A 12,894-nucleotide genomic window follows, 5' to 3' on the forward strand; every position below is an offset into this window, starting at 1 on the left:
TTTTCAAGGAAGCTACATGGATTTTACGAGGAAAGGTTTTCAAGGATATTATATGAAATTTACGAGGATCTGTTTTCAAGGATCTTACGTGTAAGTAACGACGCATGCTTCGCGTGGTTTTTACGAGGAAAGCCCACGAGTAACTTACGAGGAAAAGCGGCGAGGAACTTACGACGAAATCTTTACTTCGTCTTTACGAGGAAATAAAAGGCTCGCTACCTTACGAAGAAATGGCGACGGAATGTCTGTTACGACGGACGATAAACGACGAAACCCTTTTCCTCGTTAATTTCTCGTAAACTTTCTTTTACGAGGAATTAACGAGGAAAATGGTCCTCGTTAAACATCTGTTTTCTTGTAGTGGAAGGACTATCCCTTGTATAGATTTTAGCTTGTTGCTACCTAATTTGATACTGAATCGAATTTTCTGTAAACTATATATGCTTTCACTGGGAAGTTAAATTTGAGACCTTCCGCTTACTAAACTAACTAAGCTATGAAACCTTTTAGAGATATTATCACAAAGCAGTCATCAATCTTAATTTTTTTTAAACATAAAAGTATATTTTTAGCTTAGACAAGATATATATAGCAATTAAGTTCAAACAAAACTTGTTCACAACAAAACGACAAGATATATAGAAGTCTCATCTTTATTTTCATATACAATTATACAGTGGCAATTTCAACTAAGTTCAAATAAAGCTTGAAGATTATAAGGTCCAGTGACATTAGGCGGTCCGCTCCATATCAGCTCTGCGAGTTGTCGATGGGCCTTCTCTGTCAAATGAGAGGCATCGAAAAACAAGTAATCGGTAACGTTTTCGCATAATTCAAAACTATGTCCCATTTGGTTTCCACAAGTATTGATTCCTCTCAATGGTCCACTTCCACAACATCCCATCTTTCCTTCCTTAAAACCTTCAAAACAAACAAACAAAACTTTCAAAAAGCTAATAAAGACCAATCTATTACATATATGTAGTTACCGTATTTAGAAGGATTGTGGATTCTTTCCAACAAAGAAGTGTGAAAGTCGTGAAGGGCATATCTGAAGCCAGATATTTCACGTTGTAGCCGCCTTAAAGCATCTGGAAACTTAATGTTGTACAAATATATCAGCTCAGCGACTGGTTTGGAACAAGATCCTATGTTTGTTGGATCTAAGATCGATATGCCTGGTGCACACTCGTACGCTCCCATATTCAAGAATCCAAACTTCCTTCCTCCCATTTTATACACTTCCTGAGAAACAAAACATATACATTATTTTCTTAATAAACTTGAGATCAGTTTTCAGTTTTTCTTTTTACCTTGACCATGGATGTCGTGTTACCAATAACAAAATCAACGAATTTTTCTTTGGTATTGGATTTGAAAAGTGAAGAGTTTGCAACTAAGGGATAAACTAAGTCGTTTCCTCCGATACTAAACAGATAAACAGCTCTCGAGAGAAACTTCTTCGCCTCTGCATCTCCTAATCCAGATTTTAAGCTCCTTACAACGTTCTTGAAGCTATTTAATTGTGTTCCCAAATCTATCACCTTGAACCATTTAAGAAACAAAGAGAGAGTTAACTAGTCAAATAACTATATCATTGCTGGCTATGTAATAATATTTGTACATATATATTGTGTGTTCTCGTTAAAGTTTCTAAAAATATATTTTTCCTGTTTTAGGATAATTATTGTTTTAAAATCTCCTTGTAACTTTTTATCACATAAATTTACTTTATTTCATAATAACTAGCTGATATAAATTATAAAAGGAGTTCTAAAGTCAGCTTTTCGTAAAGTTATACCGTAACTTTAAATCAAAAGACTATTCCGATATGAAATTAGGTGGTTTTTCCGCACATACGGGGGTAATCTTTCTATGAATACTAATTAGTTTATATCTTATTAATAAAAAAATCAGCATGATAATATTATTTATGTCTTTAAAAATAATTAAATTAAACATCAATATATATATATATATATATATGCTTATTATTGTGTTCAAATTTAAAAAAACACTTACATATTAAACATATTTTAGAAAATATCTTTATACAAATGTTTTTGTTTGATTATTGTTTCACTATAAAATGTATTATATCTTAATTATTTAAACTTTATATTCGAAAATATTATTTTCAGATAATAACATAATATTCTGAGAATAATCTTACTTTAACTTTTTTAACAATTTATTAAATTAAATAATAATTAATTATTTAATATAACAGATAAATCTAATATTAGTAATATAAAATTATTTTATAATGATATAATACATTAAATATAAAAATTCGTAGGATAATATTGATATTAATCACTCTAACTTTTAACGTGAGATTTTATAATAAAAAAAAATATTTTTCAGATAATAACACAGTATATCTAAGAATTATCTTACTTTTAAAACTATATTTTGACAATTTATTATACTAAATTATAATAATCTAATATAACAGATAAATATAATATTAGTAATATAAGGGGAAATTTCATAATTACACTTTGTGTAGTACCACAATTCAACAATACCACCAATAAAGGGACATTTTTACAAATACACTTTTCATTAATGTGAAAAAGACTAAATTAACCTTAACTCATCTTCAACCTAATGTCTCCGTTGAGCTTTTGCCGTCGAGATTTCATAGTTTCATCGTCATTTTCATCTAGACCAGTGATCTTCACATCCTCCTCGACTTTCTTCACTCCCTCTTATAATTTCAAAAGCGAACGGATCTTCACAACTCTCATCTTGAAATGACGTCGGTGTTCCTGTATCACGTGGTGGGAGATCTGATGGTGGGGAAGCCAGAGATGGTCGAGTTCTACGGGATGGGGACAGAGACGGTGGAATCCGCGATTCACGCTATCGAAGAGTCGACGGAGTGCGGAATCCCGGTTTGGAGGAAGAGATCATCGATTCCTCCTCATGTGGTGGAGAGCAGCGAGATGAGGCAGCAGAGGTCCGTGGGGATATTGAGTTCGCTTGATATTAGGCAGCAGAGGCTCGTGTCTCAAATTACCAACCTTGGTTAGCAAAATGAAGTATATAATGTTTTCTTGTGCTCTGTGTTTTTAGTAACGATGTATCATAGAGAGCATGGATTGTATAAGCCTAAACGAGAGTTTCAAGTGTTTTTCTAAAAACAAATTAAGTGTATGTAGGGAGCAGGAAATGTAAAACCCTGGAAGATGCATATTAATTATTTCAGACACTGTAGAAAGTCATCCTCATTTGCATTTCAGATTTTGTGTCTATGGAGTTGACTGCAGTTTAGTTTGTTAAACATCTCACTTTTTTCCACTTGAAAGGGTCACAAAGTTGTTATGACTTGTGCAGGTTACATCTATCTACTGCCCATTTGTTTGATCTTCTATAAGTAGACAACAGTGAATAGTTCTTTAAGCCTATCCAAGATAGAGTTTTCCTGTATATTTTCATCCTTGTTCTTCTTTTCTTGTGTGTATTGACCAGGTGGATCTGCCATGTTTACTTGAGCGTGCAAAAGCTTTTGAGTTGTCTCATATTTGACCTCTTGTGTTAGACTTCAAAATCACATACATCCGATTATATAGAATATATGCTTCCTCTTTGCAGTCTAAGAATTTATAAATCATTTATAAAGTTTAGAAAAGAATTAATAAGACTTTATAAGAGTTTATAAAATAAGTGTACAAGGCTTTCTAAATATATTATTAAAGTATAGTTCATTTATAAGAGTTTATAAAATCAGCCTATAAGGCTTTATAAGGATTATAAATAATTTATAAATGTTTATAAACCATTTATGAAGATTTAGAATCATTTATAAACCTTTATCAATAGTTTATATATATATATATATAAATATTTATATAACTTTTTGTAAAGGCTTATAAAACCATTTATAAATTTTATAAGGGTATGTAAAATATCTGAAGCGGTGGAACTTTGCTTGCTATCCACATGTGCCTCAAAATCTGCCATGTATCATTATCTCTTTACAAAAACTTATAAAGGTTTGTAAAATTATTTGTAAAAGTATATAAATCATTAATAAAGGCATATAAAACAAGTTATAAAATCCATAAACCATTTATAAATGTTTATAAAAAGTTATGAAAGTTTATAACTAATTTATAAGGGGTATGAATACTATTAATAAGGGTTTATAAGGAGTATTTTAATTTATGAAAGCTTAAATTCAATTTATAAGGAATATTTTAAGATTTGTATAGGTTTTTAAATCAACTAAAAAAGTCTATAACCATTTAGAAAGTCTTATAAAACAATTTATAATGGTTTGTATAATAATTTATAAGGGTTTTTAAGGTATGTAAATAATTTATAAGGTTTTATAAAAATAATTTATAAAGTTTATACATAACTATAAAGGATTATAAAATAATTTAAAAGGGTATATAAAATTTCTTAAGCGGTGGAGCCTTGCTTGCTGTCTGCATGTGCTTCAGAATCTGCCACGTATCATCATCTTTACAAAGCATGTACGTGTTCTTTAGTTTTATGATTTCAATATTGTGTATCAAAATGTTGGTGTTTATGAATATATAGAAACTTTTTATAATGGTCTATAAATCATTTATAAGAATATATGGTGTTTCTTTGTCACCACCAGAAACACAATGTATGAGCTCTCTTTGATATTCAATCCATTCCTCACTGCTTAGTCAGAAACTCTTAGACCCTCTTTGAACATTCCAATAAGACCAAAACAATCACACATGTTGGGTAAACAAATATTAAAACGTCAAGCATAAACACAACATTCTTCATGGATAAATATTTATAAGATCTTATAAATTTGAGAATGCAAAATTTTATCAAAAAACTTCATCTCCCTTTCCAGAATCAAATTGATTATGAAAAATCAAGTTAAAATTAAAGACTTCTCGATCCATTCACCTCGACGTCATAGCCTTCTGTTCTAGACTGAACTGAGCAAAGTGACCACTTGGAGAATCAAGACTGCTCGATCCGTTGCCCACGACACCGGCCCTCCAGTTCACGACCCGACGAGCTCAGATCGATCGAGAAACAAAGCCTGAGCCTCTCAATCTGATGCTCTCGGCCACCAATCATCAACCTTTCAACCCGAGCCTTCTGAACCGTTTACTTGACGAATCTGTACTGCTCGATGTGATCTCTCGGAACGACGACGCGGCTTGGACTGAGGAGATGGCGCGGTGGTTACGGCGGATAAACGGAGGACACGACCCGAGCTCAGATATGTATAACGGCCATGGTCGCAGATGAAGCTCGGTGATTGCATCAATGGAGGAGTTTGCAAGGAAGAAGATGAAGTCGTAGTCTTCGTCAAATTTTGTTAGATTTAATTATTTAAGGGTATAAAGGTATTTTGATCATTAAAAATCTGGTGGTATAGTTGGTTAGTGTATAATTGAAAAGTGGTATCATGAAAGTGGTATTTTTGACAATTTCTCTTTAAACTATATATGAATATTCATTAAGGATAATATTGATAAATTATTATATATCTTATTTTAAAAATTTTATAAGAGAAATAATTATTTTAAGATAACAACAAAATATATAAGAATTATCTTCTTTATAATAATATGATTAATATAAATTCTTTTTTAATTATATATACAAATTCATTAAGGGTAGTATCAATATTAGTCAGTCTAACTTTTAATGTGAGCGCTCTGTTGCGAAAATCACTTCGCAAATAATAGTATATATAAGTTTTTTTTTGGATTTCGGGTTTTTGGAACTAAAGCTTAAGTTTCATTCATGTATCTATAAATTACGATTAGAATTTGGTTCAAATTTTTGTAGGTTCGGTTTTAGTTTGGATACCCATTTAAAAACAAAATCAAAATTCTAATATAAATTAAATCAATAAAATCCAAAAGTAAAAAAAATATATATATATATTATATATATAACTTATTGTCTGTAGTTAACATAAAAATTGATTTGGTCTGGATATTGAATGGCAAAAGATATTTCTGGTGTTTTAAATATTTTGGATATTATTAGATATTTACTTTTCGCTATTTTGTATTTTAATATTAAATCTAAAAATAATTACTTGAGTATATATTTTTAATATACTTGGCCTCAGATTCCTATATTTTAGACTTTTTCAAATATTACCAGTTTTGATTTGAATTTGGTATTATTTTTGGATCGAATTTGATTCAATTTTTTTAATCCGGGAATTTTGTCCAGCTAAATTAATTATTTGCAATATTAAAACGAGGCACACAGCAATATATATAACAAAATAATGATTAGTGATTAAGATTTGGTTGGGGAGATGGCGAATGGGCTGAATGACACGAACATATGTTTAATCCCAAAGACGACTACGCCCAATCAGATGTCACATTTTCGTCCCATTAATTTGTGTAACGTGAGTTACAAGATAATCTCTAAGGTTTTGTGCCAGACACTAAAGAAAGTTCTTCTTAATAGAATTTCTGAAACTCAGTCTACCTTTGTGGTTGGGAGACAAATTTCTGACAATGTTATGATCGTACAAGAGATGTTCCACGCTTTAAGAACTAAGACAAGCGGATGAAACAAAAGAATGGCCATCAAAACGGACATGAGCAAAACATATGACAGAATGAATGGTCATTCATTGAAGCAGTTATGCGGAAAATTGGATTCTCAGAAATCTGGATAACCTGGATTATGCGGTGTATTACTTTGGTCAAATATAAGGTGCTCATGAATGATCAACCCATGGGGAATATTATTCCAGAGAGAGGTCTACGTCAAAGAGATCATTTGTTTCCTTTCATCTTTATTCTATGCACGGAAGCACTCGTTAGCCTTCTTAATCATGCAGAGAACCAAGGAAGATTACGGAGATGCGCATTGCACGAGTGTGTCCATCAGTTTCTCACCTTCTCTTTGCTGATGATAACCTTTTCTTTTGTAAGGCAAAGTCCCGTGAGTGTGAAGAAGTGATGAAAGTGGTCAGGATTCATGGATAAGCATCTGGACAATGTATTAATTTTGAAAAATCTTCTCTACTCTTTGGTAAGAAAATTAATCAAAATGTTAGACAGCAGATAAAAGATACGTTGGAAATCCAAAATGAAAGTGGTATGGGAAATTACGTGGGAATCCCAGAAGACATCAGTGGCTCCAAATGCAAGCTGTTTGCATTTCTGAGAGAAAAGCTAATGCACATAGTTAATGGTTGGACATGCAGATGGCTATCAAAAGGAGGAAATGAAGTATTGATCAAATCTATTTTTTTGGCGCTTCCCACACATGTTATGTCTATTTTTCTGCTTCCATTGGAGATTTGTGAAAATTTAACTAGTGCCATTGCACAATTTTGGTGGAGTTCAAACCCTCCGAAAAGAAGAATTCATTGGAAAAAATGGGAGAAGATTTGTGTGCCACGTGAAGAAGGTGGGATTTGATTCCGTTTGATCCATGAACTTAATCTGGTTTTACTTTCAAAACAACTATGGAGGTTAGTTCAATACCCTGATTCGTTGGTGACAAGAGTATTAAGGGGATGATATTATAGACTAAGTTCTACTTTACGAATAAACTCTGTAAGTAGTCCTTCATATGTGTGGACCAGTATCTCGGCCGCGAGAAAGCTACTGCTAATGGGGATTAGACAGAAGATACACTCTGGAGATGAGGTTAAGGTATGGGAGGATCCTTGGATCCCCACTATGCCAGCCAGACCAGCTCGAGCATTAGCCCCAGTGTTACACCTAAACCTACGAGTCAATGATCTTATCACACAAGTGACAAAGGAATGGAATGTTGAACTACTACGGAACTATGTAGATCCTGAGGATATAGCTCTCATAAGGAGTATGGTCATTAGTTTAGCTCATCGCCGTAACACATTCTACTGGAATTACACAAAGACTGGTCAGTATATGGTCAAATCAAGTTATTGGGTGGCCAGTAACTTAATGAAGCCTGCGGAAGAAGTGATGACATTAGAGCTTAGTACTACAAAACTCCAGGCCTTTGCTTGGAAGATTAAAGCCCCACATAAGATATATCATCTTATATGGCAATTGATCTCAGGTCATGTGGCAGTAACGAGAAACCTGATAAATCAGAACATGAGATGCAATAATTATTGCCTATGATGTGGGGAACTAGAGGAATTTGTTACTCATGCGATTTTTGAATGTCCACCAGCTTTATAAGTTTGGGCTTTATCATCGACGTCATCGAGTCCAGATATATTCCATGTATCAAGCATATATGCTAATATGGATTATCTCTTCTGGAGGAATAACGATATTGATGGAACATATGTAGACAGAGATCTTTATCCCTTGATAATCTGGTACATCTGAAAAGAAAGAAATGACAAGCTCTTTAGGGGGATATATCGAGATCCTTTGGAGCTCGTTCGTTATGCAGAGAGTGAATGCCAAGCTTGGTTTAACGCAAATGAATTGGTGCCATTAACTTCACAGGAGGAAAGGAGGGAAGAGCCTCAAGCCTTAAGCTTGAGTAATATTTGCATGATTGATGGGTCTTAGACAGATACATCACAGTTCAGCGGATGTGGATGGGCAAGGATGGACAGCTTTGGAAAATCTCAACTTATGGGGATACGGAATTTTATTAGCCGAGAGTCTGCTCTACATTAAGAGGTAGAAGCACTGATATGGACGATGGAGAGCATGCTACAATACTCAACATGTCAAAGCTTTGGAACGGATTGTAAGAATTTGATTGCCGTGATTAAGAATCCTCATGCTTGGCCAAACTTTGCTACGGAACTGGAGAGAATTGAGACTTTGCAGATCTACTTCCCAGATTTCAAGATCTCCTACATACCACGAGCTCATAATTGGATTTCATATTCTTTAGCTACGACGGCAAGATTTTTCCATAGAAAATTTTTTTGTTGGTTATTCTATTTCGGTTTGGTTATCTATGTCACCTCAAATTTGAGTAATATAATAGCGTTCGTTGAGAAAAAATAAGATTTAGTATTTTAGAGGTAAGTGGTATTTGAGTTTAAGAGGTAGAATAATTTATTTATTTGTTCTTGTAATGAAACTTATTTTAAAAAAATTCTTATTGTATACTATATTTATGATAAACTTAAAAAATACTGCTTTAGAGATTTTCCCAACAAAATATTTAAGTAGGATATAATAAAATAGATGAATAGTAAACAAAGTTGATGATATTTACCATCCCGGGAAAGGTTTCCACCAAAGCTCCAGCACCGCCAAAAGCAAAATTAGCTCCATAGGAAAATTGACTGTTAGTGTTGCTTGGTTGTAGATTTGGTGGGATCAATGGTAACCATGCCTTCTCAGCTGTCATATTATAGCGATCAGTTCAAAAACATATACCGTTAAGATTTTTTATACATTTAGATTTGTAAAAAAAAATATTTATTTGTTCTCAGTTGTCCGTTAGCGACCAGTTAAGAACATTAGTATTGTAAATTTATTGAAATTAAAATGAGTAAATAAATATGTGTGTTTTGTTACCTATGAAATCGGTAATCAAACGTCCGTCAGAGACTCTTCCGGTTGGAAACTTGAAAGTGGTTTGACCGTACGGAAAGAAATTTGATTGAAAAGCTGAATTATTATTGATGTATTTGTAGTTTCCGGCATCGAACAGAGAATCTCCGAACAAGAACAAAGCAGCTTGGTTTGTGACGAGGTTGTTATTCTTCTCTATGCAGTTGATAGACCTTATCGATAAGACTATTGTGTAGAGGAACATGATGAAAAGAAGTAGTTGAGAGCTTTCCATAATTTATTAGGGATACAAAATGTATTTGATATATATTGTGACAGTTATATATGTTTTCTAAACGTTCCTATTCCATTTTTATTCTTTTTCTTTTTAGAAAAATGTTATTGTGGAAAATGTTATCGTGTTCAAGTTGTTTTTCTCAAGCGTAGATACTTTTCAGATGCAGGACTTTTTAGTGAAATGCACATGCTGTCTTATAGATGGAAAAGTATGAAGTTGACCAAGATAAGTTCAGCAGACTTTCTAAATGCCCATGCATTGTTTGAACAATTGAAAACATGCATATCATAAAAAAAGTTTGTTTACAAAGGAGAACATAATTGAAATGATTTTGAAGACTAACAACTTTCTAATTGCTTGAGATTCTTGATGCTTCCATCCACCTAGTGTAATCTTTTTCTTCTGAATCCACAGACTATGTTTGCAGAGATTTTAGCTGGTTGCTAATTCGATAGTGATATTGATTTGCTAACACTCGTGCGAAGATTAAACTTTTAAACTATATCCTTTCATTGAGAGTTAACTCAAAATGTTCAGCTTGCTAAACAAGTGCTCTAACTAACTGAGTTTTTTTTTTCTTAACATCAAAAAAAATATTTTATTACTTTGATTCGAAATGATGATGGACAATCAATTCAAAATAAAAGAAGCAATAAAAGAAAATTTACGATTTGAAAATCTAGGATTCTTACCCAATTGGTTTTCCAGGCGAGAAACATATCAAAGATTGAAACGTGAAATTTTTTATTTAATTTTTCAAATTCTTTTAGCTTCGTTGAAAAGTTATGTCGAACTCCAGGTTATCAACTGAGCTGATAACCGATGAAAGACTACTGCTATCGAAATATTATGACAAATCATTCATCCCTCTTATTATTATATTAAACACAAGATGTATTATAAACATGTTTAGATGAGGTATATAGCAATCTCATTTTTATTTTCATAGAAATACATCGGTAATTTAATTAAGCTCAAATAAAGCTTTGAGATTATACGGTCCAGTGACATTAGGCGGTCCACTCCATACCAGCTCTGCGACTTGTTGATGAGCCTTCTCTGTCAAATGAGAGGAATCGAAAAACAAATAATCATTAACATTTTCGCATAATTCGTAACTTTGTCCCATTCGGCCTCCACAAGTATTGATTCCTCTAAATGGTCCGCTTCCACAACATCCCATCTGCCCTACTTTAAACCCTTCAAAACAAACAAATAAAACACAAAGCTTTCAAAAATCCACTAGTTAAAGATCAGTCTCTTACATAAATGTAAGTACCCTGTAGCTTTAGTTACCATATTTAGAAGGATTGTTAATTCTATCCAACAAAGAAGTGTGATAGTCGTGAAGGGCATATCTGAATCCGGAAAGTTTACGTTGTAGCTGGTTTAAAGCATCCGGGAACCTCTTATTGTGCAAATTGATCAGCTCAGCGACCGGTTTGGAACAAGATCCTATGTTTGCTGGGTCTAAGAGCAATGAGGGTGGTGCACACTCGTATGCTCCCATATTCAAGAATCCAAACTTCCTTCCTCCCATTTTATACACTTCCTGAGAAACAAAACATATATTTCTTGTTGTATAGACCAAAAGCTAATAACCTTCGTTTTTATTTTTACCTCGAGCACAGATGTCGTGTTACCAATAACAAAATCAACGAATCTCTCTTTAGTATTGGATTGGAAAAGTGAAGAGTTTGCCACCAAGGGAAAAAATAAATCGTTGCTTCCGATACTAAACATATAAACAGCTCTTGATAAAATCTTTTTGGCCTCTGCATCTCCTAATGCAGATCTCAAGCTCCTTTCGACGTTCTTGAAGCTATTTAACTGTGTTCCCAAATCTATCACCTAGAATTTTTAATACAAAAAGAGACTTAGTCAAACTAGTATATCATCGGTTATGTGATAATATCTGTACATGCACCACTCTTTCTATTTCAATTTAAAGTTAATAATATCTTTTGTTTCAGAATAAATATTTTTAAAAAATTCAATGTAACTTCTTTATCACAAATATATATTTATACATTCTTAATTAGTGATAATATAAAATTATGAAATAGATAAATGAAATCAAAAACTAACTTCTTGTAAAGACTGATTTTTAGTTATTATTCACGTGAAAAATATTAAAACGAAATTGACAAAAATGAGAATATATCAGTTTACTTAATTTAAAAGAAAGAACAAAATACTAAAACGATATATTTTGAGATAAATAGAAAAGTAAAAAATCTGTAAAAAATTGATAATATTTAATATTTATATGAAAACCCTTTAACAAAAAAAAAATTGATAATATTTACAGTTCCGGGAAAGGTTTCCACCAACGCTCCAGCACCAGCAGAAGCAAAATTAAGTCCATAGGTCAACTGACTGTTACTATTGCCTGGTTGTAGATTTGGTGGGATCAACGGTAACCATGCCTTCTCAGCTGTTAAAGAAATGTGTAAAAATTGTGTTAACTAAACTAGTAAAATTATATATATAATATATATATATATATATATATATATATATATATATATATATTAGTAAAAAATATATTTATGTATATATATTTTTTATTGTTACCGATGAAATCGGTAATCAAACGTCCGTCAGAGACTCTTCCGGTAGGAAATTTGAAAAAGGTTTGACCATATGGAAAGAAATTGGATCGGGTGGTAGTATTGATGTAGTTGTTGTTCCCTGCATCGAACAGAGAATCTCCGAACACGAACAAGGCAGCTTGGTCTGTGACGAGATCATTATCATTCTCTGTGCAGTTGATTGAGTTTATCGATAAGATTATTGTGAAGAGGAACAAGATGGTCGGAAATAGTCGAGAGCGTTCCATTTTTATTATAAAAAAGTAGTTTATATGTTTTCTGTATGCGATCACAGCTTTGATATTTATATACGTTTTCGAAACGTTTTTATTCCACAGTTGCTTTTTATATAGTATAAGTTTTTCCTATTTATTTTTTTTTCGAAAATTTTAGTGTGATCAAATTGTTTTTTTCAAGTGTAATTTTCAAATACACGACTTTGAAAAGTATGAAGCTGACCAAGAGAAGTTCAATAACTTTCTAAATGCCTATGTATTGTTAGTCTATTTATTCTCTATTCCATCTAACTTGTGCACATAAAAAAAATCTA

General features: G+C 32.5%; 2 protein-coding genes across 3 annotated transcripts; both read right to left on the reverse strand.

Moving 5' to 3' along the window:
- Window positions 1-515: 515 nt before the first annotated feature.
- LOC108823109 (GDSL esterase/lipase 3) lies at window positions 516-9,776 on the reverse strand. 2 transcript variants are annotated; one of them, XM_018596362.2, is made up of 5 exons: window positions 9,477-9,776; window positions 9,172-9,299; window positions 1,314-1,544; window positions 990-1,245; window positions 516-921 (listed from the first exon to the last, which is right to left on the reverse strand). In XM_018596362.2, the coding sequence occupies exons 1-5, from the start codon at window positions 9,745-9,747 to the stop codon at window positions 686-688; spliced, it is 1,122 nt and encodes a 373-aa protein (XP_018451864.1). In that variant the 5' UTR covers window positions 9,748-9,776; the 3' UTR covers window positions 516-685. The 2 variants fall into 2 exon arrangements, with proteins under 2 accessions (XP_018451864.1, XP_018451863.1); XM_018596361.2 differs by having other exon boundaries at window positions 516-942.
- Window positions 9,777-10,597: 821 nt separating this feature from the next.
- On the reverse strand, window positions 10,598-12,633 carry LOC108823110 (GDSL esterase/lipase 3-like). Its single transcript, XM_018596363.2, has 5 exons — window positions 12,328-12,633; window positions 12,060-12,187; window positions 11,371-11,601; window positions 11,047-11,302; window positions 10,598-10,950 (listed from the first exon to the last, which is right to left on the reverse strand). The coding sequence occupies exons 1-5, from the start codon at window positions 12,590-12,592 to the stop codon at window positions 10,715-10,717; spliced, it is 1,116 nt and encodes a 371-aa protein (XP_018451865.1). The 5' UTR covers window positions 12,593-12,633; the 3' UTR covers window positions 10,598-10,714.
- Window positions 12,634-12,894: the final 261 nt, after the last annotated feature.

This window comes from Raphanus sativus, chromosome 8 (genome assembly GCF_000801105.2).
Source record: "Raphanus sativus cultivar WK10039 chromosome 8, ASM80110v3, whole genome shotgun sequence".
Lineage (NCBI taxonomy): Eukaryota > Viridiplantae > Streptophyta > Magnoliopsida > Brassicales > Brassicaceae > Raphanus > Raphanus sativus.

What these genes read in the sequence shown, in the direction of transcription:
- LOC108823109 (XM_018596361.2), bottom strand. Translation starts at nt 9,747, where the DNA reads ATGGAAAGCTCTCAACTACTTCTTTTCATCATGTTCCTCTACACAATA. An exon ending in TGGAAACCTTTCCCGGGATG is followed by an intron (nt 1,545 to 9,171) that starts GTAAATATCATC and finishes AAATGGTTCAAG; the next exon opens with GTGATAGATTTGGGAACACA. An exon ending in CCACAATCCTTCTAAATACG is followed by an intron (nt 943 to 989) that starts GTAACTACATAT and finishes GCTTTTTGAAAG; the next exon opens with TTTTGTTTGTTTGTTTTGAA.
- LOC108823110 (XM_018596363.2), bottom strand. Translation starts at nt 12,592, where the DNA reads ATGGAACGCTCTCGACTATTTCCGACCATCTTGTTCCTCTTCACAATA. An exon ending in TTTGATTACCGATTTCATCG is followed by an intron (nt 12,188 to 12,327) that starts GTAACAATAAAA and finishes TTTCTTTAACAG; the next exon opens with CTGAGAAGGCATGGTTACCG. An exon ending in TGGAAACCTTTCCCGGAACT is followed by an intron (nt 11,602 to 12,059) that starts GTAAATATTATC and finishes TAAAAATTCTAG; the next exon opens with GTGATAGATTTGGGAACACA.